Below are 27,960 nucleotides of genomic sequence, written 5' to 3' on the forward strand. Positions count from 1 at the left end.
TGCTGCCACCGCGACCCGACCCCGGAGAAGCGGCTGATGATGAGATGAGATGAGGCCATTTGTTATTTCAATAGCGGCCAACAGCCGTCCATGCACTGACAACACAACTGGCAGACATGGTGTCATGACACTGACAGATCTTTATATCGGATGTAAATATAAACCAGTAAACACACATGTGAACACAGACATATCTCTGTCCAAATTGACTTTTTTGAACAGTTCTTTGGTTGGTACCTTTGCTGGTGACGTTCATCTGGACAGCGGCGTGTTAGATGGCGTGTGTCTCATGAGCGTTGCAGCATCATTCAGACGCTTCCAGAGATCTGAATCCAACCAAACATACAAACGACGGACCGCCGTGTGAACATCCGGAGCTGTATAAACCTGTCCTCATGACGGCCAGAGAGAGAAAAACATGAATGTAAAAGAGTCAGTCTTTGTTTGTGCTTGCAGAGATCTCAACTTCTGAACAGCTGATTTACAATTAAGATTTCCAGTCTGAATGCAAAATAAAATCATTGCGAGCTTTCCCGAGGATTCCCAGTTCACATGTAGAGCATGATACAACATTTGCAGTGAAGCAGCAGCTGCAACTCGTCTGCGAGTTAAGTCCCTCTGATGAAAACAGTCTCACTTCTCCAACACGTCCTCGGTGTCCACAGTGACCTTTATCTGCTATACGTTAGAGAATGAAGCAGCGCTCCAACTTTCTAACCGGCCTGGAAAACGTATGAAGAGCTTTCATTTATGTTGACATTTTGGGAAGGAAGGAGTTTTATACAAATCAAACACACCCAGACTGGTTGTAATGTTTTACCATGTGAACAGCAGTTATCTCACCCACATGTCTCTTCCCATCATGCATTTGTTTTTAGTCTTACAAACAGATTTATAGTTACATTGCTCCTGTCACATAACAAGGGGATTTTGAATAATTTTTTTGTTAAACGTATTCCTGTTTAAAGTCCTTGTGACTGATCACATGTATGTCAGCGAGGATTTTCCCATTACGGAAGCATTCCTGTAGTCTGACTCCCTGACTTAACATCACTGCTGGGAAAAAAGACAAGATTTGCCTGCTGGAAAGAAGGATGTATAAAATTTATTCAAGAAGTTAAATTTGGGGTGTCCGGGTAGCGTAGTGGTCTATTCCATTGCCTACCAACACAGGGATCGCTGGTTTGAATCCACGTGTCACCTCTGGTTTGGTCGGGCATCCCTACAGACACAATTGGCCGTATCTGCGGGTGGGAAGCCGGATGTGGGTATGTGTCCTGGTCACTGCACTAGCGCCTCCTCTGGTCAGTCGGGGTGCCTGTTCAGTGGGGAGGGGGAACAGTGTGATCCTCCCACGCGCTACGTCCCCCTGGTGAAACTCCTCACTGTCAGGTGAAAAGAAGCGGCTGGTGACTCCACATGTATTGGAGGAGGCATGTGGTAGTCTGCAGCCCTCCCCGGATCAGCAGAGGGGGCAGAGCAGCAACCGGGACGGCTCAGAAGAGTGGGGTAATTGGCTGGATGCAATTGAGGAGAAAAAAAAGGGGGGGGGAAAGAGGTTAAAGTTGATGAGTCTCAGCTCATAACCAGCCTCATGTGATTTGACATGTTTGATACAAAATCCCTCAAATTCAGCCGGAAACCAGAAAAAGGCTCATGTCTGTCCATCGGCTGTTTGTGTTCAGATGAATTTAAACATGAAGTCTGCGTGCTGCAAGTCAAAGGTCACACGTGGTCTGTTTTCAGCTTTCCCTTTCATCAAACCACTAGGTCCTCCACGGGCCGGCGGCCCAGAAACCAGAAGTGGCCCTTGCCCTGTGTGGATCTGGCGGGCGAGCCTCGGCTGGACAGCCGGTCTGAGGTGGCGGCAGTAGAGGGCACCGCAGCCCCATGTAGTTCCCGTCCGCCGGACAGAGGAGTCGGGCCCCGGCGGTGGCCATCAAGCGGCGGGTGGGTGCTGATTTGAGAGGACGGCAGGCTCTTCATGAGGCCGCGGGCACGAAGCTCATACAACTCCATCGACGTCTTCCTGTACCTGAGAAGAAGAACGGATGCTCGGGTCACTTTCCTTCAACTTCACAAAGAACAAGACGGAGACGTCTGGACTTGAGACTCAACTTGGACTCATCTGCTTTAATTCAGTCACTTTAATTCATGTTAGTTAGCGGGCATGGTTACAAGACCTGCATCATGACAGTTATGAGGACTCGACTTGAGACTTGCAGCAACAGACTTAAAACAGCTCTGGAAGACATGAAGGCCCCAAAATAATACATGTAATTCATGTATTATTCAAAATAATTAATTTTCAATGAATCAAACACTTATTGCTCAAATCTAAAGATGACTATTAAAACAACTGAGTGCTTGGCAGTATAAGATGAAATAGAAAATAACATACAAACAGTAATAAATGTCCAAAATGCCTTTACTCAGCCCAGCGATGTGCTTTAAAGTTGATCCCCCCCTTTTTTCTCTCCAATTGTATCCGGCCAATTATCCCACTCTTCTGAGCCGTCCCAGTCACTGCTCCACCCCCTCTGCTGAACCGGGGAGGGCTGCAAACTACCACATGCCTCCTCCCGTACATGTGGAGTCACCAGCCGCGTCTTTTCACCTGACAGTCAGGAGTTTCACCAGGGGGATGTAGCACGTGGGAGGATCACGCTATTCCCCCCAGTTCCCACTCCCCCCTGAACAGGCACCCCGACTGACCAGGGGAGGCGCTAGTGCAGTGACCAGGACACATACCCAAATCTGGCTTCCTACCTACAGACACGGCCAACTGTGTCTGTAGGGATGCCTGACCAAGCCGGAGGTAACACAGGGATTCAAACCAGCGATCCCCATTTTGGTAGGCAACAGAATAGACCACTATGCCACCAGGACGCCCCTAGAGCTGAATTTTTAAGCAAAATGTTCACATATTGACCTGGGATTAAACAGTTCATGTGAACTCACATTCTCAGCAGTAAGGAGGAGAGAACAACAGAGACGGAGGAGGCGGCCATCGCACCCGAACCCATCCATGGCTGCAGGACCAGGCCAGCTGGCATAAACACACCTAGAACACACACACACACACACACACACACACACACACACACACACAATCACAACCTAGACAGCACACTTGAGCAGTCACTCTTGACCACAAGGGGGCAGTCTATTCATACAGTAACAATTTAACAGACACATGAGGTGTTGTGGGTTCTATATGGTAGACAGGACAGTTTTACTATTTTACAGCAGTTGACAGAAACAAGGTGATCTTCTGGAGCATGAAGATCTGCCCACTTCAATTTCCTGCTGATTTATACGTTTTTTTCCTTCACATTTCACTGCCATTATCTGAATAAATGGGGTCTGAGTATCATTATAGGAGGACAACATGTTCTCTTCTTTACTTCACCTGTTCTCTTCTTAACTCTTTACGAGTAAATCTTGTTGTAATGTGATAAACGGGGCCTGTCACCCCCTTTGTGTTGGTCTGCAGTCACTGTGTCATCACATAGACAGTTCTCACCTGCCGCGATGGGGATTCCTAGGAGATTGTAGATGAGAGCAAAGACAAAGTTGATCCGTATCCTCCGCACCGTCTTCTTTGACAGCTCGATGCTAGCCACCACATCCAGCAGGTCGTTCTGAAACGGTTCAAATGGACAAAACAGAGCCAGTGTCCCTCATGTCAACATAGACAGATGGTCAAGTGTCTGGTTTGGGCTCAGTGCATGTTTCAGAATCTCAGTGTGTTTAGATACCATCTGAATTCACACATGGGCTGACTTCAAATTTGCTTTATCAGAAACACATAAGAAAAAGCCGTGTTATAACAGCAAATATCACTTTATCATTATTCAAATCTATCAGTCTTGCAGAAACGGTAAAATCGTTGTGAAAGTGCAGATGTCACATTTTTTCAGCAAGAGAATATCTCAAGTCAAGTCAAGTAGGTCTCATTTGTCCCCAGAGGGGCAACCATTGTGTAGAAGCGGCAACATTTAAACACACAAACACTCCACAGAACACACAAGGCAAATAAATACAAATAAGTACAACATGTCGTGAGGAGAACAAACCCACCAAGAAGCAATGCAGCAGTAAGCAGTGCCAACAGTGTTTATCCAGGTGGCGCTGGTACCACCTCTTCCTGCTGGAGTCTAGCAGGGAAATGGCTGAGGGAAGGAAGGCGTGTTTGTGTCTGTTGGTTTTGACTACTGGGTATCTGAAGCGGGAACCAGAAGGTGAGGTCTGAAACTCTAGGTGCTGTCAGACAGGATGGATTCTGCTTCACTTCACATCTGTTTGTTGTGTAAGTCAGACTGTTGGGTACCTGTGATACTACTGCAGACAGTGATCACCTTTGTTAGTGCATTTTTCTGTTGAAGACTGAGAGAGGTGTCGTCCGGATGGCGTGGCGGTCTATTCCGTTGCCTACCAACACGGGGATCGCCAGCTCGAATCCCGATGTTACCGCCGGCTTGGTTGGGCTTCCCTACAGACACAATTGGCCGTGTCTGCGGGTGGGAAGCCGGATGTGGGTATCTGTCCTGGTCACTGCACTAGCACCTCCTCTGGTTGGTTGGGGCACCTGTTCAGAGGGGAGGGGAAACTGGGGGGAATAGCGTGATCGTCCCATGCACTACGTCCCCCTGGTGAAACTCCTCAATGTCAGGTGAAAAGAAGCGGCTGGTGACTCCACATATACTGGAGGAGGCATGTGGTAGTCTGCAGCCCTCCCCGGATCGGCTTAAGGAGTGGAGCAGCAACCGAGTGGGGTAACTGACTAAGTACACTTGGGGAGAAAAAGGGGGAAAATACCCCCCCCCCCAAAAAAAAAGATTGAGAGAGGCATACCAACCCATAAAAGAAAAAGTAATAACTGACTCAATAAAAGATCTGTAGAACAAAGTCATCAGGGACCTGTCCACACCGAATTCAGCTTCCTTGGACAAAAAAGGCACTGCTGTCTTTGTTTGCATAGCAAACTGGTATTATAATCAAAGTTCAGCTTGTCATCAGTTATCGTGCCAAAGCACTTGTATGACTCAACAATTTCAATTTCATTCTGGAGGCAAACTCATCGTTTTAAGTGCTTCTGCCCTCTCTGGTGAGGTAGGAGACAGTGATGGACGCCAGTCTATGTTATAAAGCTCTCTGTCTGTATGAATGTGTTTGAGGACAACATTCACACCACTGTGGAAGAGTAGGGATTGGTTATGAGAATAACTGAACTGTTGGAATCAGAAAACTGGATTATTTAGACTGTGGACTGGATTCTGTAAAATGATTTTGAATTGGTCAAGTGCTGATCGCTAAAGAGACTTTTTTTTCACAAATCTTACAGACTAGAGGAATTTCTCCAGAGACTCACAGTCAGTTCATCATCATCATCATCATCTCTGTGTAACTCACCCTGATGAGGACCACATCCGCCGCCTCAATAGCCACATCAGTGCCCGTCCCGATGGCGATGCCGATGTCAGCACGGGCAAGGGCTGGCGAGTCGTTGACACCGTCGCCCACCATGGCCACCCGCAGACCCCTGTCCTGCAGCTCCTGGACCTTGGCCACCTTATGAGATGGCAGCACCTCTGCAAACACCTTTCTGATGCCAACCTGTTGGGATTCAAGCCGGACCAAAGTTGAAATATTTTTCACCAGAAGAAAAAATCAAAATCTACCAGAATCAGCATAACTATATTAAAGTAGCATATTTCTACTCATTCCCAAAGCAATTTCACCTGTTTCAAGATTCTTCTTGAAAAGCTCAACTACTCAACTATTTTCCAAATATTATGCTTTTATCAAGATAATCTCAGTTGATGAGGAATACCTATGCATGAATGAGAGGGAGGACAGTGGAATGGTGAGGATGCAAGGAGTAGAGTTGATGAAGGCATATGAGTTTAAATACTTGGGGTCCACTGTCCAAAGTAACGGGGAGTGCAGAAGAGAGGTGAAGAAGAGCGTGCAGGCAGGGTGGAGTGAGTGTCAGGAGGGATTTGCAACAGAAGGGTACCAGCAAGAGTTAAAGAGGTTTACAAGATGGTTGTGAAACCAGCTATGTTATATGGTTTGGAGACAGTGGCACTGATGAAAAGACAGGAGGTGGAGCTGGAGGTGGCAGAGATGAAGATAAGATTTTCATTGGGAGTGATGAAGAAGGACAGGATTAGGAACGAGTATATTAGAGGGACCGCTCAGGTTGGACGGTTTGGAGACAAAGCAAGAGAGGTAAGGTTGAGATGGTTTGGACATGTGTGGAGGAGAGATGCTGGGTATATTGGGAGAAGGATGCTGAATATGGAGCTGCCAGGGAAGAGGAGAAGAGGAAGGCCAAAGAGGGTTATGGATGTGGTGAGAGAGGACATGCAGGTGGCTGGTGTGACAGAGGAAGATGCAGAGGACAGGAAGAGATGGAAACGGATGATCCGCTGTGGCGACCCCTAACAGGAGCAGCCAAAGGTAGTAGTAGTGATGTCAATTGATGAGGCTGACTTGACCTGGAAAAGAGTGAAACTGTCTACTGATAGTTTATTTCTACTTGTTACATGTCAGGCAAGTTTTGTTGTGTCATAACTTATATTTCAATTTCAGCATGGTGTCTGAGCTGCTTTATTCCAAATTTTTTCCCTAGCTCCCATTCTTTCTGTGCATAGTGCTTTGTGTGTGTGTGTGTGTGTGTGTGTGTGTGTGTGTGTGTGTGTGTGTGTGTGTGTGTGTGTGTGTGTGTGTGTGTGTGTGTGTGTGTGTGTGTGCGTACCTGTGCAGCTATGGCTTTGGCTGTGCGCCTGTTGTCTCCTGTAATCATTACCACCTCGATGCCCATACTGTTGAGTGTATGAACTGCCAGCAATGACTCCGGCTTCACCGTGTCTGCGATGGCCAACATGGCGCACAGTGCTCCTACAGACGAGGCCACAGGGCAACATGTGATCAGAGGAGAGACATTCGATTGGTCTCTGAGGAAGCAGCAGAGATTATAATACAGATAAGAATGTAATTAATGTGTCATTTCTACCTGGCTGTTGACCCCTGTCATAAAGTGTTGTGAACGACAACACCATAGTCAGAACAGCTTGGCCCCTTCTCCCAGAGGAAACCCAGCACGGTGGAGATTTTTTTCTAAATTTCCTATGTAGATGCCAGTTTTCAGTCATCAGTGTACAGTACAAAACCAGTCAGCAACTCACCATCAATGGCGACCAAGATGGCTGTCTGCCCTTTTGTCTCGTGGCTGGACATGGCGGCGTCCACATCCGCTCCGATGTGGTGGCCGTTCCTCCTCATCCACTCCCTGTTCCCGATAAGGACCGAGTAGGACACGCCATCGCCTAAAACATGCAGAAACAATTCACACTTCATTTTCACAGCATTTTACCAAAAGAACTTCAACAGCAGATGACAACGAGACAGGCAACCATGCCTACATACAAACAGACCGTGTGTATTTTCAACATTATATATAGGCTCATAGTACCATGAATATTTTGAGTCATTTCTAAAAGAATTTCTATGTTTAACTTTAAAGAGAAAAACAGATGTCTCCTCACCAACATGTCAAAAATTAACATATTAAAGGATAATTCTGTTTTTTTACAACCTGGGTGCTATTTCCACTTCCAGTGTGGGAACATGGCTGCGCAAATTTTCGCGTTTGCAGCGGCCTCACCCTGTGCCGTGTTGGAAGATGGCAATGTGAATTCACGTTTGCAGCAGCCTCACCCAGTACCGTCCATGCAGTGTCTTTGTCCATGTCTGCGTCTAAGTTTTGTCTTCGTTTGCTGGCTGAGAGAGCTGGCGTTGGATCGGCTGAGAGAGCGGGGCAGGCTAAGCTAACTGCTAGCCCATGCAGACCAGCAGCTCAGATAACACCAAGGGCAGTCTGGCGGCAGCCTCACCTGGCGTTGACTGTGGTGTTTTTTTATGTCGTTGTGAGAAGTGCAGGGAGGTTGATCTGCTTCGTCCGGTGGGCCCGGGGACCACGGCCCCTGCCTGGAGCTGCATACGAGGAGGAAATGCTGAGGGCAGTCTGACAGGATGCGGAAGCGGGGCGGCCTAAGCTAACTGCTAACTCATGCAGACGGTGGTTCCGACAGTCATCCTGGCTGGCGTGTGTTCCCTTGGATAGTGATTTTTTTTTTGTATGTGTTAGTTTGGGTATGTGTGTTCTTGTAGTTTTTGGATGTGTTGTCGCCTTTGTGTTGTACTGCTGTGGGCTGGGGGAAATGGCATTTCATTTCATTTCATGTACGCAAGTGCATGAAATGAAATGACAAATAAAGTGTTCCTGCTTGTCATAGTTTTCCATCATATCAGTTATGATGTCATTTTACTCACTGTCCTCATTCAGTAGATGTTGGACATGGACCACTGCTGGACTCAGTTTTACAGCGGTGTCTTATGGGACAAGTGAACAGGAGGGTCAGACATGTTTCAACAAGTCCAATTTAACAGAAGTGAAGGTTAAAAGTTATGATGTGAGATGTCCAATATGATCAGCAGTGGATGACGTTGTTGATCTACTTCCTGATTGAGCCTGCAGGAAGTAGCAGCCTGTACTTACCATAGGTAGTAGTAATATCCATAAACTAGCTGGCCAGCACAATAGAGAAGTCATAGATGATAGACAGTCATGGACACGGTCTGACTGACACACTAGAGGGCGCTGTTGTTTAAACATTCCTGTTCACTTGTCCCATGTTTGGGCCTTAAGACACCGCCGTAAAGCTGAGTCCAGCTGTGGTCCATGTCCAACATCTACTGAATCAAGACGAGTAAAATGAATAAATGATGATGAGTAAAATGACATCATAACTGATATGTATGATGCCATAAACTATGAAAATAACACCCAGGTGTAAAAACATATAAAAACCCACTGTCGTCAGAAATCCTTCTGTAAGCATTAATTGTTATGTTTTTCCCATTGTGAGTATTGGATATCTTGATTTGAGAGTCAGACCCAGAGGTGGGACAGCGGCGTCGGGAAGCAGGCTGCTCTCGTCCGTGGTCGTTCCATCCCGATGGATGTGCTCCTCATCCTTCAGCTGGAGGAGCTGCTCCACACCGGACACACAGCAGCTGATCCCACAGCCGGGCACTGCCTGGAAATCCTGACAGAGGCCCAACACGTCTGAGCCCAGCTCCTGGTATGTGAACAGAGACATAACACACACACACACACACACACACACACACACACACACACACACACACACACACACACACACACACACACACGACGCCGGCGTACAGACAAACACACATTAACATGAGCAACTCACACAGAAAAGAAAGGAGAAGAGCAGAATGGAAACAGGAATCAGATTTAGTGAATAATTATTAAGCTGTGTTCGGCCTACAAATGAGATTCATATTATGTACATTAAATAATGTATATATTTTAAATTGAACAGAAATTGTCCATCCATTATCCAAACCGCTTATCCTGCTCTCAGGGTCGCAGGATGCTGGAGCCTATCCCAGCAGGCATTGGGTGGCAGGCGGGGAGACACCCTGGACAGGCCAGCAGGGCATCACAGGACCCCACCAGGCCATCACAGGGCCCCCCAACCCCACCCCACACATACACACACACACATTCACACCTAGGGACAATATAGTAAGGCCGATTCACCTGACCTACATGTCTTTGGACTGTGGGAGGGAAACCCATGCAGAAACGGGGAGAACGTGCAGACTCCACACAGAGGATGACCCGGGATGACCCCAAGGTTGGACTACCCTAGGGCTCGAACCCAGCACCTTCTTGCTGTGAGGCCACTGTGCTAACCACTGCACCACCGTGCCGCCCCTAACTTGTCATAATACATTTATTTGCAACGTTTCGGTGCGACACCTTCATCAGGCAGGCAACTGGTTTATGACAACGAGAAGCCATCTTAAACAGGGAGAGGCTGTGAGCCTGAAACCAATCATATTCCTCAAGTCTAATAAGAAGGCATGAATTGGGTGGCACATTGGCGCAGTGGTTAGCACTGTTGCCTCACAGCAAGAAGGTCCTGAGTTCGAACCCCAGGGTTGTCCAACCTTGGGGGTCGTCCTCTGTGTGGAGTTTGCATGTTCTCCCCGTGTCTGCGTGGGTTTTCTCCGAGTGCTCTGGTTTCTCCCACCATCAAAAAGACATGCATGTTAGGGAAGTGCTCCTGCCTGTGCCCTGACCGAGGCATGGCAAGACGAACTGGAGTTGGTCCCCGGGTGCTGCACGGCGGCTGCCCACTGCTCCTAGCTACACAGCTAGGATGGCTTAAATGAGCACAATTTCCCTACAGGGATCATTAAAGTATATCAAATGAAAATTTTAAAAAAAATCAAAAGAATACCAAACATCAATTTACAATACGACAGTCCAATAACATAAAATCTTATAAGATTTTGAAGTTACCCATTTAAAACAAGATGTGCAACTGTACTTGCCCACATGCGTGTGGCATCCGATCATGTGATGTCAACAAATAGGAAAAAGATTTATTCACTGACGTGCCAACCAAACATACAGCCATCTCACCTCCTTGCAGTGTTTGACGACGGCCATGCCCAGCGGATGCTCGCTGCTGGCCTCCGCCGTCCCGACCACCGCCAGGATCTTCCTCAGAGGCATGCGTGCCATCTCCCACAGCACCAACACGCGTGTCACCCGTGGCACGCCGTGCGTTATCGTGCCGGTCTTATCGAACATCACGGCGCCAATCTGCCGAGGTGAGAGAGAGGAGAGCAAGCTCAGTTAAACACCTGGGTTCATAAACCACATTCTGGATACTGGATGAATGGTACTGACTTCAGACTCACATGAAGACCAACTGCTGTTAGTGTGAAGTAGTCTAACCCATACTGTGTGTTAGTGTGAAGTAGTCTAACCCATACTGTGTGTTAGTATGAAGTAGTCTAACCCATACTGTGTGTTCGTGTGAAGTAGTCTAACCCATACTGTGTGTTAGTGTGAAGTAGTCTAACCCATACTGTGTAGAACCACTAACAACCAAAATCTGATTTGTTTCTGTTTATTTTTCTTTTTGTCACCCTCTTCAATAAATTCTCTTATTTCTTTTTACTTCAATTACACACAAAAAAAATTTTCCCCCCAATTGTACTTGGCCAATTACCCCACTCGTCCGAGTCGTCCCGGTCTCTGCCCCACCCTCTCTGCTGATCTGGGGAGGGCTGCAGATTACCACGTCTCCTCTGATACATGTGGAGTCACTAGCTGCTTCTTTTCACCTGACAGTGAGGAGTTTCACCAGGGGGACGTAGCATATGGGAGGATCACGCTATTCCCCCCAGTTCCCCCTCCCCCTTGAACAGATGCCCTGACTGACCAGAGGAGGCACTAGTGCAGCGACCAGGACACATCCCCACATCCGGCTTCCCACCCGCAGACACGGCCAATTGTGTCTGTAGGGACGCCTGACCAAGCCGGAGGTAACACAGAGAGTCGAACCAGGATCCCCTCGTTGGTAGGCAACGGAATAGACCACCATGTCATCCGGGCGCCCCATGTTTTTTCATTTTTACCTTCGTAAGGTTGTGTTACATTTAATGTGTGTCATGGAAGCAACCCACAAGGTCAAAACCTTAAGTTAGCTGTATGCGAACAAACCATTCATGGTAAACCTACTATATACGCATCATGTTAGCTTCTCATGACCCTGACGCATGTATTTCCAACGCATTCTCATCTACAGCATCAAATATCGAGGCTTTTGACAAAGCATCCATATATGATGCGCAAGATACCTTTTGGTGTCTGTACAGAGACATGGCAGGTGTTCCACAGACTCCAATGTTAAACTTCTGGCTTCATATAGGAATAATAGTGCCATACAGGCTAGGTACAAGTCAGATTTAGGGTTAAAGAAAGGTCGTGGTTAAACTACCATGTTTCATACAGACACTGAAGGGTACCTTGCACGTCTGTATGAGACCTCAGTCTATGAGATGAGAATGGGCTTCTATTTCCTCTTGTAAAGTACGTTTCAATATGGAAAGGAGTCATGGAGGATGTCGGGTATATGACCTTGTGGGCCATCTCCAGTGGCTCTCCTCCTTTGATGAGGATGCCGTTTTGAGCTCCGACCCCTGTGCCCACCATGACAGCGGTTGGGGTGGCCAGCCCCAGAGAGCAGGGGCATGCAATGGACAGAACTGTGATGGAGGCCTGGAAAGCAAAGCGCACAATGACTTCCGTCTTGCAGATGTTGGAATCGTAGCCCTGTGAGCAAGAAACAGAAAACAGGCAAGAGTTTGCAAAATGAACAGCAGAGTCAGTCGATGGACAAACACACACATGTGCACAAACACAGACACACAAAGTAGCATCCCACCAAGTTAAATTCCTTGTATGTGCAAACTTACTCGACAAATAATAAAACTTGTATTTCTGCCAGCAAAGTCAAGCTGAGCTACGTACCGGGAAGTTCTCCTTCACAATGTCGAAGTTGACAAACCCAATCGCCAGCCAAGCCACCAATGTTAGCAAGGAAATGATGACTATGAACGGTACAAAGTAGCCACTGATCCGGTCTGCAAACTGCTGGATAGGAGCCTGAGTGGAAAAAGATATACAGAGAAAACTGGTTGTGCTGCCATCTTTGTGACACTGCATACATGCTTGCACAGGGAGAGACAAAAACAGGCTTGAAAGGGGCGTCCAGGTAGCATAGCGGTCTATTCCGTTGCCTACCAACGAGGGGATCCTGGTTCGACTCTCCGTGTTACCTCCGGCTTGGTCGGGTGTCCCTACAGACACAATTGGCCGTGTCTGCGGGTGGGAAGCCGGATGTGGGCATGTGTCCTGGTCGCTGCACTAGTGCCTCCTCTGGTCAGGCGGGGCACCTGTTCGGGGAGGAGGGGGAACTCGGGGGAATAACGTGATCCTCCCACGCGCTAAAGCGGCTGGTGACTCCACATGTATGGGAGGAGACATGTGGTAGTCTGCAGCCCTCCCCAGATCAGCAGAGGGGGTGGAGCAGAGACTGGGACAGCTCGGAAGAGTGGGGTAATTGGCCAAGTACAATTGGAGAGAAAATGGGGGGGGGGGCAGACTTGAAACAGTGATGGGAACGGATATTCTGTGATGCTGTTGTGAAACATTTTCTCTCCTTTTCCAGAAAGGACCTTGACACAGGAGTGCACAGATGTGTGCATGTGAATAAGATGAAAACATGTTTGATCTCTGTCTCACCTTGGAGGTCTGGGCTTCCTCCACCAGTTTGACTATCTGAGAGAGTGTGGTGTCTGCTCCGACATGGGTGGCCTCCACCAGCAGGGTGCCGTGGGCGTTGATGGACCCAGCGATCACTGAGCTGCCCATGCGCTTGCGAACAGGCATGGGCTCACCTGAGACAAACACACACAATGACTGAAGGTGGTCAACAAGAAAACCAAGCAGAGACATAGTGGGAAGCAAATGACCTGAAAACTGAATGATAAAGATAGTCATGGAAAAAAAATGCATGTGGATCTTCAAAGCGAGTGATAAAATGTCAGCTGATTTGACAAATCAAAAAGACATCTACGTATGTAGTAATGCATTTCTGTTTGTATGGATGTATGTATGTATGGATGGATATATGGATGTTTGCAAGTATGTGGATCCATCCACTATCCAAACTGCTTATCCTGCTCTCAGGGTCGCGGGGACGCTGGAGCCTATCCCAGCAGTCATTGGGCAGCAGGCGGGGAGACACCCTGAACAGGCTGCCAGGCTATCACAGGGCCCACACACACACACACACACACACACACACACACACACACACACACACACACACACACACACACACACACACACACACACACACACACACACACACAAATTCCCATCTAGGGATAATGTAGTACGGCCGATTCACCTGACCTACATGTCTTTGGACTGTGGGAGGAAACCGGAGCTCCCGGAGGAAACCTACGCAGACATGGGGAGAACATGCAAACTTCACACAGAGGACGACCCGGGACGACCCCCAAGGTTGGACTACCCCGGGGCTTGAACCCAGGACCTTCTTGTTGTGAGGTGGCCACGCTAACCACTGTGCCACCGTGCTGCCATTATGTGGATCCATATAGGATGAATACTTGTTCAGATAATAAATCAAGTACCCTTAAAAACATACAAATAAAAAAATGGTCAAAAAAGGACTTTATTAAAACTGTAGTGATGCAAAAGACACAAAGTATTTTCAATCATCCAGCACCACAGTCTACTTTTCATCAAATTAAAAAAAACCCTGATAAAATGAACAGGCGATGAAGATGAAGCTGATGAATAGAACCTATATACAACGGTGGTTATTATGAAGTACATCCTACCTGTGATGAGGGACTCGTCGGCCATGGATGTCCCCTCAATCACTTTACCATCCACGGGGAACTTTCCTCCAGGCGCCACGCGCACCACGTCGCCGCGCTGCACCAGCTCGACCAGCACCTGCTCCTCACTGAAAACACCAGCTGGACTCAACGCTCAGGTCAGAGTCATGCTTTTTATTACTGAACCGTGTTTTTTCCATTTGCTATACCTTTCAAAAGCAGTGTTTTCTAGAGCTGTTGATACAGGAAATACCTGCCCACCAGACTCAGTCTGTATCGTTAAGCTCTTTTTCTCTGTCTGTCTTGCTGACATCAGTCTTTCTACAACCACTATAGCTTGAAATGAGGATCTGTTGTTGGTTTTTTCTTGCAGGTTAATGACGGCAGACACATACACACATCTCTATGTCCACCATGGGGGGTAATGTATGTTGGGGGGGTCTGTTAACCTCACCTGATGACAGCCTGATTGGGGCCCAACGTGACCACGGTGGCGTCTGAAGCCTGCAGGGACATTAACTTGGCCAAAGCTTCTGAGGTTTTACGCTGAAGAACACAGAGACACACCAACTATCTCTTAGATAGGTAGAATGACAAACTGGTAGATAATGAATTGGCACTGTCATGGCAACATGGCGTGTCAGCATGTGCAGTTTGCCTATCTATGTGCCTGTTTATTTGAACATACACACACACACACACACACACAAATATATATATATATATATATATACATATATATGTGTGTGTGTGTGTGCGCGTATATGCATGCTCAAATAAACACATAAACACACACACACACGTATATATATTTTTTTTGTGTGTGTGTGTGTGTGCGCGTATGTGCATGCTCAAATAAACACACACACACACACACACACACACACACACACACACATATATAGTTAAAATCCAGTGAGTCAAGTAAATTCTTAATTCTACAAGGCTGTTTCATGCCATAAGCAACCATCAGCTGCGAACCCGGGTCTCCCACACCACGGGCGACTACATTAACCAGTCGACTAAAGGGTCTGACCCGTTAGCCAAGAGCTAGCGAGTCTAGTCATTCGTGATCGTTACACTACCCCCGCCCTTCGGGAAGCGTGTCCCCACGCTTCAGCATTCCAGCACCCTCACGCCTCTGGGCGCACACACTTCCAATGGCCTCACGGTCTCACCATCCCACTTCTGACACCCATGTAGCAAATGTTTTGTTAATTAAGGTGTAACGGTTGCTACTGTAGGAATACCAATCATGTTCAGTTTTGAGTTAAAGGTCGAGGCTCATCTTCTGTCACTTTTGGCTGGTTCTTATACTACATGTAAAGCACATCCCATTGTGTTTTTATGTACAGTTGATCATTTGATTGGTCTCTTCGGGGGTCTCACCTTTGCAATGTGCTCCAGCCACCGTCCGAGGGCGATGAAGACGAACAGCATGGGAGGAGTGTCAAAGAAGGTGACAGGGCTCTGGTCAGCCCGCTCAGCCATCGCCACAATCAGAACCACACAGGAGTAAATGTAGGCGATGGAAGTGGCCAACACGATTAAAACGTCCATGTTGGCCGTGCGGTGTCTCAAAGAACGATATGCCTGGATGTAGAAGTACCGACCTCCGAAGACCTGAAAGACAGAGAGGCAGAGGAGGAAAATGAAGAGTGATGATGGGCGATAGGAAGAGAAACAGAAAACTGGACAGAAATGAGGATGTGAAATTTAACCCAAAAGGACTCGGCCCGTGTTAGTGTATGTAGCTGGAGAAACTCTTTTACAGCTTTAAGTATTATAACATTATGGTGTGTTTTTAGTGTTTTATGCCATCTGCAGGTTGGTGGAGGGCATTTCTGAAGACCATTTAGGTTTGCTGTCATGTGGATACTGGAAAATACATTCCATCCATCCATCCATCCATTAGCCAAGCCGCTTATCCTAAGTCGGGTTGCAGGATGCTGGAGCCTATCCCAGCAGTCACTGGGCAGCAGGCGGGGAGACACCCTGGACAGGCCGCCAGTCCATCACAGGGCCTATACATTCACACCTAGGGACAATTTAGAACGGCTGATTCACCTGACCTACATGTCTTTGGACTGTGGGAGCAAACCGGAACACCCGGAGGAAACCTACGTAGACACGGGGAGAACATGCAAACTCCCGGGGCGACCCCCAAGGTTGGACTACCCCGGCGTTCGAACCCGGAATCTTCTTGTTGTGAGGATTATATTTTTTTCAATATTCAATTTTTTCTTCTTTTTTTTTGCCATCTGGTAAATAAGAAGAACAAAAAAAAAAGAAAGCCAATGCCCCAGTGCAGTGATGGGGACAGTGTGCTGTAGAAGATGCCATCACTGTGGTCATTAAAGATCCCATGGCACTTATCACAAAGAGTAGGGGGTCTCCCGGTGTCCTGGCAACATTCCCAACATGGCTCTCTCCATCTGGCCACCTCATCATCCCCCATGTAACTGGCTCAATGACTCCTCCCTCTGCACCTCAAGCTGATGTGTGGTGAGCGTTCTGGTGCAAAATGGCTGCCGTGCATCACCCAGGTGGTGCTGCACATTGGTGGTGGATGAAGTGAGTTACCCCCTTCAATGTGAAGCATGTTGGGTTTCTAGATAAAGTGCTATATAAATGTAATCCATTATCATTATTAAATTGAAAAGAAAATCATGAGAACCTTTCTTATTTCCAAACTTCTCTGGATGTTCAGTTATTTTTGTCATATTTTGCCACAAGCAACAAATAGCCTTGTTGTTCAAGACTGGCCAAAGTGAGTCTGACTCAAGAACACTGGAGCCAAAACCTGTTTAAAGACCGACACCAGAACTGCACAAGCCCAGTAAAACAGCAGGACTGTAACTGTAGCAGTCTACCGTCATAGTAAAAGGCACCATTTCACTATAACGTCATGTCTATTAAAGTCTTTTTGTCTCTGTCAAGGAAGGAATCTTCCAGATTCACAGACATGAAAGAAACAGGTCAGATCAGATTGTTTGTTATTTATTTATCTCCTCATGGGAAGTTTGATATTCATTTCAAAAATTACATTAAAGTAAATTAAAGTCTCTTATTTGTCCAATTTTTAAGTCGTAGATGGGACCGAGTCCCTCAGTCTGCGGACTGCAGACTGAGTCCATACTCAAGCACTACGACATTAACAATAAACATGCGTGTAAACAGCAGTCGCTTACTGAGTGACAGTGAAGGAGACAAACCTGGACAGCTTCAGACACCACACATCCGTCATCACAGTTGAGACTGACAGGTGTGTGCTGCTCACCTGGACAGGTGTGCAGAGCAGGAAGAAGGCCAGGTTGAAGAGCGAGAGGCCCGGCAGCAGGTTCTGCTCCACAGGCATGGAGCCACCATGATGGCTGCTGAGGCTGTCCATCACCATCATGTAGATCATCAGGCCCATCACCGGCAGGCCAAACACCAGGCTGAACAGGAAGGAGTTCTTCCATCTGGAGGACAGCACAGACCACAGCCCTCTTACAGGTTTATATACAACGTCCTTTCTTAAGAGCTCCGGTCTAAAAAATTCTGTCCTCTGAGAAAATTTCTTACAAACTCGTTTTTAACTGCCTGCCCTTTTAGAAGGCATATATAGTAAGTTATACATGTCTTATAGAAGGCATATATCGCAAGTTATACATGTCTTATAATCCTTTCCTTTGTTTTTGCTGTTCCTCTCAGTTTGCTCTTTTATCAGACTTATAGTCAGTTTTATTGGCCAAGTATGTAAGTATATGAGGAATTCGTCTTTGTAAGTGCTCTCATTTACACACACACAAGAAAATACTAAATAAAATAATAGAAAATAAAGATATGATAAAAAATGAAGTGTTGGGTGTCTGGGTAGTGTAGCGGTCTATTCCGTTGCCTACCAAAACGGGGATCGTTGGTTTGAACCCCCATGTTACCTCCGGCTTGGTTGGGTGCCCCTACAGACACAATTGGCCGTTTCTGCGGGTGGAAAGCCGGATGTGGGTACTCCGCATCCTGGTCACTGCACTAGTGCCTCCTCTGGTCGGTCTGGGCGCCTGTTCAGGGACGAGGGGGAACTGGGGGGAATAACGTGATCCTGCCATGCAGCTCAGTGGTTATCCTCTGCACCAGGAAAAAACTGGGTTGCTGAGGGTGTCAAACTGGACTCCAGGGCTTGGATTCTGGAGTTCCTGTTGGCAAGCACTGACTGGATGCTCATCAAGGCTGACAAGATGGGGTTATCCCCCCGGTCTGTGGTGTTGGCTGCTGGGGCTGGGCATCATGCTCTTTTGGATGGTGGAGCAGCAGCCAAAATTGGGACTGCAGCAGAGTTGCGGGAGCAGTGTTTCACCTGGCTCATTGGTGGTGGTTGAGGTGAGTTCCCCCCTTCACTGTGAAGCATTCTGGGTGTCTAGATAAAGCTCTCTATAAATGTAATGCATTATTATTATTTTTATTACTATTATTACTATTATTATTATTATTAGATCTGGTACTCAAGTACTCAAGCCAGGGTCTGTTTTGGTACCATGCACTGGCAAAAGTGCATTTTTTTCCTGAAATGAGCCGAACTGGAAAACTATCCAGGAGTACCTGTTTGGGTTTATCCACCCTGAGGACATCTGGAGGCCCGCCCATAACAGGCGGCATAGTGGCCCAGTGGTTAACGCTGTCACCTCACAGCAAGAAGGTCCTGGGTTCAAACCCCGGTGATGTCCAACCTTGGGGGTGGTCCCAGGTCGTCCTCTGTGTGGAGTTTGCATGTTCTCCCCGTGTCTGCGATGGGTTTTCTCCGGGGGCTCCGGTTTTCCCCACCATCAAAAAAGACATGCATGTTAGGGTTAATACTCCTGTCTGTGCCCCTGACCGAGGCATGGCAAGAAGAACTGAAGTCAGTCCCCAGATGCTGCATGGCGGCTGCCCACTGCTCCTAGCTACAAAGCTTCCCCGAGGGGATTAATAAAGTATCTCAAAATCAAAATAAAAAAAATCAAAAATAACGCCGGGTCCGGTAGTAGTAGTAGTAGTAGCAGTAATAGCAGTAGCAGTAATAGCAGTAGTAAAAAGTAGTACCAGTAATAGTAGTAGTAGTAGCTAGACAACTCAGAGGGTAAGAATGCCAGCTTTCCCACCGGAGATCAGGGGTCTCAAACTCTGGTTGCAACGAGTCTCCAGTAAGAGTCCATGGCTTACACGTCTAATGCTATACAAGCCAACTACCTCTCAGACCATATCACCATTTATTTCACCTGTATAAGTCAGTCCTTGTGTATATATGTGAAGATTGTTGTGTTGTAGTGTTGTTATTCTATGTTAAGTACACTGAGAGAGCCATGAAACCAGAGTCACATTCCATGTATGTGCAAACCTACATGGCCAATGAACATGGTTCTGGTTCTAGTAACAGTAATAGTGGTACCGATAACAGTAATATCTCCCTTTACGCTTGCTTGAATTGAATTGAATAGCTTTTTTTGTACCCAGCCAGGATTAATTCACGCATCCCTCTAAATCCCCAAAAAACCAAAAGCACAAATCACACCGAGTGTGGACAAACAGCCCGAATCAGATACTTGCTGTTGGATCTCCTCTGTTTGGTCGAGGTTGTTTCTGAAGGCTGTTTTCAACAGACTGGCCCTGAAGCCCATGCTCTGTGGAGATGAGAGACGGTGTGGTGTTAGAGAGACAGGTGGGATGGAGGTGAAGAACGACTGTGTTAAATGTGACCAGTCAGACAACAGAAAACAGAATCACAGCACCTCGATGATTCTGATGATGTCTCGAGCGCCGAGCATTTCGGGGTCAAACTGGATGTGAGCTGTTTTAGTGGACAGAGCGACTGAGGCCCCGAGGATCCCTCTGGTCCTGAGGAGCCTGGACTCGATGTTGTGCACGCATGATGCACACGTCATGCCCGTTATCTGTAATGTGACAGGCACACATAGCACATTAAACCGGCTTTTAGGTCATTTGTTGACCGTCTGTGGGACAGCAGAGCTGAATAACAAGAAAAGACCAATTGCGTCTGTAGGGACGCCTGACCAAGCCGGAGGTAACAGGGATTTGAACTGACGATTCCCGTGTTGGTAGGCAAAGGAATAGACTGCTATGCTACCCGGACACCGAGTGGACCCAAAGTTAAAAAGAAGTCAGCTGGTGGCAGGGCCTTTTCCTAAAGGGGCCCCGTTCTTGTGGAATAACCTGCCTGCTGCCATCAGACAATCAGAATCTGGTGAGTCCCTTAAATCCAAACTTAATACTCATCTTTTTGTCTTAACCTACAATTAGTTGTCTTTAAATTGAGTACTTCACGACATGTACTGCATGGCAGGTTGGTTTCTGTCTCAATCAATTTACCAACCATTGTTCTGCTGACGAGATTATAGAGTATAGATTGTACATGATAGAGTATACATTACAGAGTATAGTTTACAGAGTATACATTATAGCACATAGATTATAGAGTATACATTATAGATTATAGAGTATACATTACAGAGTATAGATTATAGAGTATACATTATAGAGTACAGATTATAGAGTATACATTATAGCGTATAGATTATAGAGTATAGATGATTGACTATTGCGTACTGTTCTCTTCTCTCACATGTCTTTTCTCCCTCTCTGAAAGATGTCTTCTCTTTTCTCTTCTCCTGTGTGTGCGAATGGTGTGATGTGAGTCTCCCTTGTGTGCATGTGTAGTCGGTCCTCCTCCCAGGTCTCCATGGTGATGGTGGTCGCATGGCTCGGGTCCTGGGCTGTTCTGGTGGTGTCTGGAGACTGCTTGGCATCCTCCTCATCATATTCTTCATATATTTTATAATTCCATTATAATTGTGTTATCCTCTGTCAGTGTTGTATTGTGTATATTGTGTAAACACAACATCCATTGCACGTTGTGCATCTTGGGAGAGAGATCCTCCTCTGTTGCTCTCCCTGAGGTTTCTTCCCATTTTTTCTCCCTGTTAAAGGGATATTTTTAGGGAGTTGTTCCTTATCTGATGATGTGAGGGTCTAACAACAGGATGTTGTGTTGGTGTAAAGCCCCCTGAGGCAAATTTGTAATTTGTCATAACAGGATAGACAAATAAAACTGACTTGACTTTAATACAGATTTATTTGTGTTGGAGTTCTATTTTTCTAATCAAATTTATGAACTGAAAGCTCTGAATGGCAACAATAGCATTGGTTGGCACAGTTGCCTCATGGTGGGAAGGTCCTGGGATCGAGCCCCAGGGTGGTCCAACCTTGGGGGTCGTCCCGGGTCGTCCTCTGTGTGGAATTTTCATGTTCTTCCCGTGTCTGCGTGGGTTTACTCCAGGTGCTTCGGTTACCTCCCACAGTCCAAAGACATGTAGGTAAGGTGAATCGGCCGTACTAAATTGTCCCTAGGTGTGAATGTGTGTGTGTGTGTGTGTGTGTGGGCCCTGTGATGGCCTGGCAGCCTGTCCAGGGTGTCTCCCTGCCTGTGCCCAGTGACTGCTGGGATAGGCTCCAGCATCCTTGCGACCCTGACAGCAGGATAAGTGGTTTGGATGATGGATGGATGGATGAATGGACATTGTAAATATCACATTAATAAAAGGCTACAAATTGTTTTTGTTTAGGAGCCGTTTTCTGTAACAAATGAAGACTCACAGTGAGGTCCAGTTTCCCATCGGTTATTGCACTGTCTTCCATCAGTGTAGCACCAAATCCCAAACCCTCGATGAGCCGAGTCACAGCGGCTGGGTTGATGACGTCTGAATCATATTTCACCTCTGCTTTTCCAGCCATTAAAGCGACCAGAACCGAGATGACGCCTGAAATCCACACGCAACAAGACAGAGGCAGCAGATGGATATGGAGCCACTCATCCTGGCTTAACAAACCCTACCAAAACCCAGTAAGACCCTCAGTATGACAGGACGCCATATGGAATCACCGTTATTCTTTTTATTCCCAAAATCCTTATCTGCTTCCTAATTTAGATTTTCCAAGATATCTATAGGTACATATACACACTCTCCTATACATGTACCAAGATATGCTCAGGACTTTTTTAGTTTACAAGTTGTGTTTCTGAGTTATATTCAAGAGAAAAAGAAAAAGTTGAAATGCCAAAGGTTTCTTTAAAAGTCCCGTGAAACAGTGCTGAGCAATAAGGAAAACATTATCAACATGACCGTCACAGGAATGGGAATATGTAATAATAATCATAGGAAATATGTAAGCAGATGTCACAATATCTACTTACATATGTAAAAACACCATGTGTAAGAATCCAGCTGAGGTTCATCATATTGAACTCTGGTCATGTTAAGTTTAACATCAAACCAAAACCAGTTTTCAAATAATACTCCCTCAAATATTCTAGGCTATAGATTCTCATTATTATGAATTCAGACAACAAACTTGTGGACTGTGCACACAGTCCACTCAGGTCTACTCACCTCTGTGTCTCAGGAGATTTCTTTCGATGTTGGCCACGCAGGAGGCACAGGTCATGCCTGTAACCCGAATGAAGCATTTTTCTACCTTGATCCCAGGAGGGTCGGGGTGAAAACTCGTGGCAGCCATCTTTGATTTGCCTCCATTGCTGCGTGCCGCCTTGTGGTGCAGCTGCGGGTGAGATGGATGAGACAGAGGCTCTGAGGAGACGCAGGGAGGAGGAGGTCTGGACTTGTCATGACTTTGGATAGTATCTGCAAAACCAGGTCCTTTGGAGAAAAGGAATAAAATGTCAGCCTCAACATGGCAGAATGAAACACAAAGATGGAGCAGTCACGAAACACACTGAAAGACTTCTATTGTACAGAACCCAGGTATGAAGAACTGTTGGACGGAGAGGATAGGTGAGAGGGATTTTTAGGTTACTGGATGGATGGATGGATGGATGGATGGATGGATGGATGGATGGATGGATGGATGAACAGGTAAATGGATGGGTGGCTGGGTTGGTGAGTAGATGGTTGGCTGGATGAATGGATGGTTACGTGGATGGATGAATGGATGGGTGGATGAACATGTGGATGGACAGATGGATGGATAGAATGATTTACAGATGGATGGATGGTAGGATGAAGAGATGGATGGATGGATATTACATATGTCCTCATTGGGCCAGGGAATGATATTCCATGATCCGGCTCTCTCAGCTTTCTCACAAGTCAGCAAACTGCAGCGGGACTGACCTTGACAACTTATACGGAAAAAACGGTAGATGAAAGTCTCTGCTCCTAATCTGCTCTGCATTAATTCTCTTTCTTGGCAAGCTGTTGTGTCATTAAATCCAAGAAGAAAAGCACAGCCTAACTCAGGAGCACTCGGCGCCCCACAGCAAAGGATACTGGTCTGGTTTCTAAGAAACCAGAGACAAAGCTGTTTAAAAACTAGAAATGTGAGATGCCTTGTTGACCCTACTGCACTGACATTAAACTTAAAGAAAACGTCCTTTCATACATCCGACACTCAAACAGGCAAACCATGTAGGTACTCCTGGAAAATTCCTTTAATTCAGCTATCAGCAAGATATATATATATATATATATATATATATATATATATATATATATATATATATATATATATATATATATATATATACTAGAAGAACCCCGCTACAATGTAGTGGTTTGGTTATCCACCCGTCTAAATCTCCCTCCTCTTCATCCTGCCAGCTAACCGCCTTCCCCCTGCCCCTAACCCCCCCCCCCCACTCCAACTCCCTCCCCCCAAATGCTAAGAATCATCTGAAATGCAGAGAAAAGTGGTTTTTAGCCATTTTAGAAAATGCATATTTTGCATAATTATGCATAATTATTATAATTATATTTGAATTTTCTGCTATTTTTCTGATCCTCTCTGGAACAATACCTACCACCTCCAAAAAAAATTAGGATCATAAGTGCATTTTTGCAAAAATGCATATATTTTGCATAATGCCAAAACATTCCTAAGTCCCAGAAATTTTTTTTTATATAGGTGAAAAAATCAAAGATGCTCAGAATCATCTGAAATGCCGAGAAAAGTGGTTTTTAGCCATTTTTAGAAAAATGCATATTTTGCATATTTATGCATAATTATACATGATTTTAATTTTCTGGGATTTTTCCCTTACTCTCTGAGACAATACCTACCACCTCCAAAAAGAATTAGGATCATAAGTGCTTTAGTTTTCGGTCCCGCTATCTACACTAACACCACACACACACACATTACAAAAATATATGAGTAGATATATACATACACACACACACACACACACACATTTATATTATAATATACATTGTGACTACATTTACCAGCTGGTATGAAGACGTGTGTAGCTGGGTGGGATGTTGTCAAATCTGGACCTACCATCGAGTGATGCCTGGAAGCCCATGTCCTCCACCGCATCCCTGAGCTGCTCAGGTGTTGTGAGACTGGGGTCAAAGGTCAGACTTCCCTTTTCCTCTTTTAATGACACCACGACTGATCGGACGCCGGGCATCTGAGAGATCTTCCCCTCAATGGTTTGCACACAAGAGCTGCAAGTCATTCCCAAAATCCTAATGGTCACATTCTGTGTCAGAGAACCGGAGATGGCAGACACGTCTCTTTGCCAGTACCCAACGTGTGACTCAGATAGATCTTCTTCTACTAAAGTAGCACCAAAGCCCATATCCTCTATCTTCTCCCTCAGCTGCTCCGGTGTTACCGTCAGCGGTTGAAATATGACCATTGCCGTGCCTTCTTGAAGGGACACCTGAACATCCAGCACTCCTGCCAGCGAGCCCACCTGCCCCTCGATGGACTGCACACAGGACCGGCAGGTCATCCCATCCACGCACATCTTCACCGCAGACTCCACACCGCATCCTGCAGCCTGGAATTCCAGGGCAATCTGTCTGGCGGTCACAGCTGAGGTATCGTAGTTCACCTTGGCCAAACCACTGGCCAAGGACAAAGAGACAGTAAGGACTCCTCTGAGGCCGCGGATCCTGCTCTCCACAGCCTGCAGATGGCCCTCCGGCCGAGCCAGGAGACGGAAGGTTGCCCTGTCCGTCGCTTTGGATGGCAGGTAAAGGTCAGTTTCACTTCCATACTCATAGCATAAGTTGTCATGGGCCTGCAGCCCAGTATCATAGACATGGCCATTTCCCTGAAGGTGTGAGAGACATGGATTAAAACTGAACACATTTCAGCTACAGAAGTTTTATTTGTTCCTAATGGAAATGTTTCATGGCAGAGGTCAAACCAGCCATTAGTGATAAAACATAGCAAGTCAAAAATCCCCCTAAAAGATATACATAAAATATATAAAAACTGAAAAAACATTCAATAAATGACAGTGATAATTCAGTATTTTGAACCAAATTAAACATTCTGGCCTGTTATGAGCTCCTCACAGTGAAGCAATTTGGTGTGAAATTAAAAAATATCACTGATTTTAGAATTTGGCATTGAATACTGTCTGATCCCAACCATTACAGAAAAGCTAAATGAATGTCACATGTGAAACTGTGAAAAATTCAACATGGTAACTTCACATGGGTAATATGAAGAACATGTACTTTGCACTTGGGACATGTGGTTTTGGAAGTTTTCATGTGATAGCATAACTTCATGTAACATGGGGGCCTCACACACAGCAGGACATGTGGTAACACGACAACATGTTAAATCACATGTGATCGAACATGTTCGATAGTAGCAAACCTTTATTTGTCCCTGAGGGGCAATCGATGGTGCTGCAGTAGCAATAAAAAAAGCAACACAGGGCAAGACACACGAGATAAACACCACACACAAATAAAACCCCACATATAAAAACAGGAGTAAAAGGTGAGCAGATGAAGTACGAAAGTTACAGTATTAGTGCAAAAAAGAAGGGAGAAACAGGCATGCTGGACATGTGCTGATGCAGAGGGGATGAAAGAGAATTTATACCCATTAGTTTTGGCTGGTGGTTGTCTAAGGCGGCAACCGGAGGGCAGAAATTTAAATCCCAAGTGCAGGGGGTGGATAATGTCAGATATAATGGATTCTGCTGCTTTCTCTAACAACTGTTCATTGCACAGTTCAGATGGACTTTTCTGCTGCGTGCCAATAATTTTGCTACTGACTTGTTATTGAGGTCAAGCGATGCATACCAGCAGATAAAAGAAGCGAAAACGGACTAGTGAAAGATTAATAAAACAATGTCACCAGGGATCTGTCAGCCGGGAACTCGGCTAGCTTCCTCACACGGAAAAGACGCGGCTGGCCTTTCTTACACAGCATATCGGTAAGCTCAACATCTTGTCCATTAATTATAGTCTCTGCAGGGGCTGGGTGGTGACGTCTGAAATCAGTGCACATGTCCTAGTTTTTGTCACATACGATTCTAACAAAAAATGCTTCACATATGCGGTGCACACGTGAAGCCCGTGTTGGATCACATGGTGGGCGGTTCGGGTGTTCCCTGCTCACCTGTTGGCAGGTGTGTGACTCGCAGGTTAGAGGAAGCAGGACAAACACTGAACTGTCCACCGGTCAAAGTGCAGCTGTAGATCCACAAATCAAAGCTTCTCTATGGACAAGAGTGTAGCGAGTTCGGGGGACAACGCAACCACAGAAACTGCCGCGGCCGGGAAGCGAACCCGTGTCGCCCGCACCGCAGGAGGCATCGCTAACTGCTCGACTAAAGGCTCAGACCCGCCAGCCAGCGGCCAGCGTGTCTTCTTATCCATGCACGTTACAAGAGACTTTCCCTTGACCGCCCCCCCCCCCGCTTTGAATCCTCCATGTCCAGTCTTTCCTATGAGAGGATGTGAGGACAGCTCGGCAGAACATGCCCGGTGCTACTAAACCTCCCGAACCTGTCCGCACTGGGAGCTGGGCTGTCAAGTTCAGCACTCTCGCCTTCCGCGCTTCCCCAAAAGCAACTTCTTCTTTTCCCCAGTGCGCGTGCGGACGTGTGATTTACATGGAGATAAAACGCTGAGTCCGGATCACGTGGTCCGGACCGGTCTGATGGATCGGCTGCATGCCACGGGACATTTCTAAAACAACTCCCGTTATGTCCCGTGGGTGTCCATCCCCCATTACCCCGGGAACCCGTATAACCTTCGCCAAGTGCACAAAGCCTTATCTTTTTCAGCAGGAACCGATCATAAATCCGGTAGCGGCGTCGCGGTGTTACGTGCTGAACTGTGCGTGTTGAATCTTATTACCCCTCATTAGTTTCCTACTTTTTTTTATGGCCATCCAGGGCAAAAAGATGTAAGTGTCGATTCATATGCTTAACCGAACAACACATCATCACCATCGCTCCGCGTGTTCCCGATGAGGGAAAGATGGTGGACTCGTAACGAGTCGCGGCAGGTGAACGAAGGGAAACTTGCCTGACTCGACTTCTGAGTCCAAAGATTTCTAAATTTACATCAATTTCAATTCGACATTAAACGGGACTTTTAAATGATCTATCCTATGGCCGGTTGACATGTTGCAGATTTAAGGTTGGTTTTTTAGGCCTACCTTAATATCAGATCCGCTGTGCTTTGTGTGGAGGGAACAGGTACAATCCGATCTGTCCGACTGGCAGCCGCGTTCCGCCATGCTGATCTGCTCCCCACAAGGTGGACCGACGGGTCCAGGAACACTCTTACACGACTTGGACGACATTTCTAAACC

The 27,960-nt window shown here is 46.5% G+C and overlaps 1 protein-coding gene across 1 annotated transcript; it reads right to left on the bottom strand.

Moving 5' to 3' along the window:
- Positions 1-130: 130 nt before the first annotated feature.
- atp7b (ATPase copper transporting beta) lies at positions 131-27,951 on the bottom strand. The gene is made up of 21 exons (XM_056301591.1): positions 27,805-27,951; positions 24,664-25,447; positions 22,758-23,024; positions 21,964-22,127; positions 20,082-20,243; positions 19,900-19,973; positions 17,615-17,798; positions 15,724-15,957; positions 14,789-14,880; positions 14,335-14,462; positions 13,208-13,362; positions 12,434-12,568; positions 12,041-12,235; positions 10,535-10,717; positions 8,969-9,152; positions 7,197-7,337; positions 6,767-6,909; positions 5,416-5,619; positions 3,527-3,644; positions 2,962-3,064; positions 131-2,035 (listed from the first exon to the last, which is right to left on the bottom strand). The coding sequence occupies exons 1-21, from the start codon at positions 27,949-27,951 to the stop codon at positions 1,759-1,761; spliced, it is 4,074 nt and encodes a 1,357-aa protein (XP_056157566.1). The 3' UTR covers positions 131-1,758.
- Positions 27,952-27,960: the final 9 nt, after the last annotated feature.

Source organism: Lampris incognitus, chromosome 21 (assembly GCF_029633865.1).
Source record: "Lampris incognitus isolate fLamInc1 chromosome 21, fLamInc1.hap2, whole genome shotgun sequence".
Taxonomy (NCBI): Eukaryota; Metazoa; Chordata; class Actinopteri; order Lampriformes; family Lampridae; genus Lampris; species Lampris incognitus.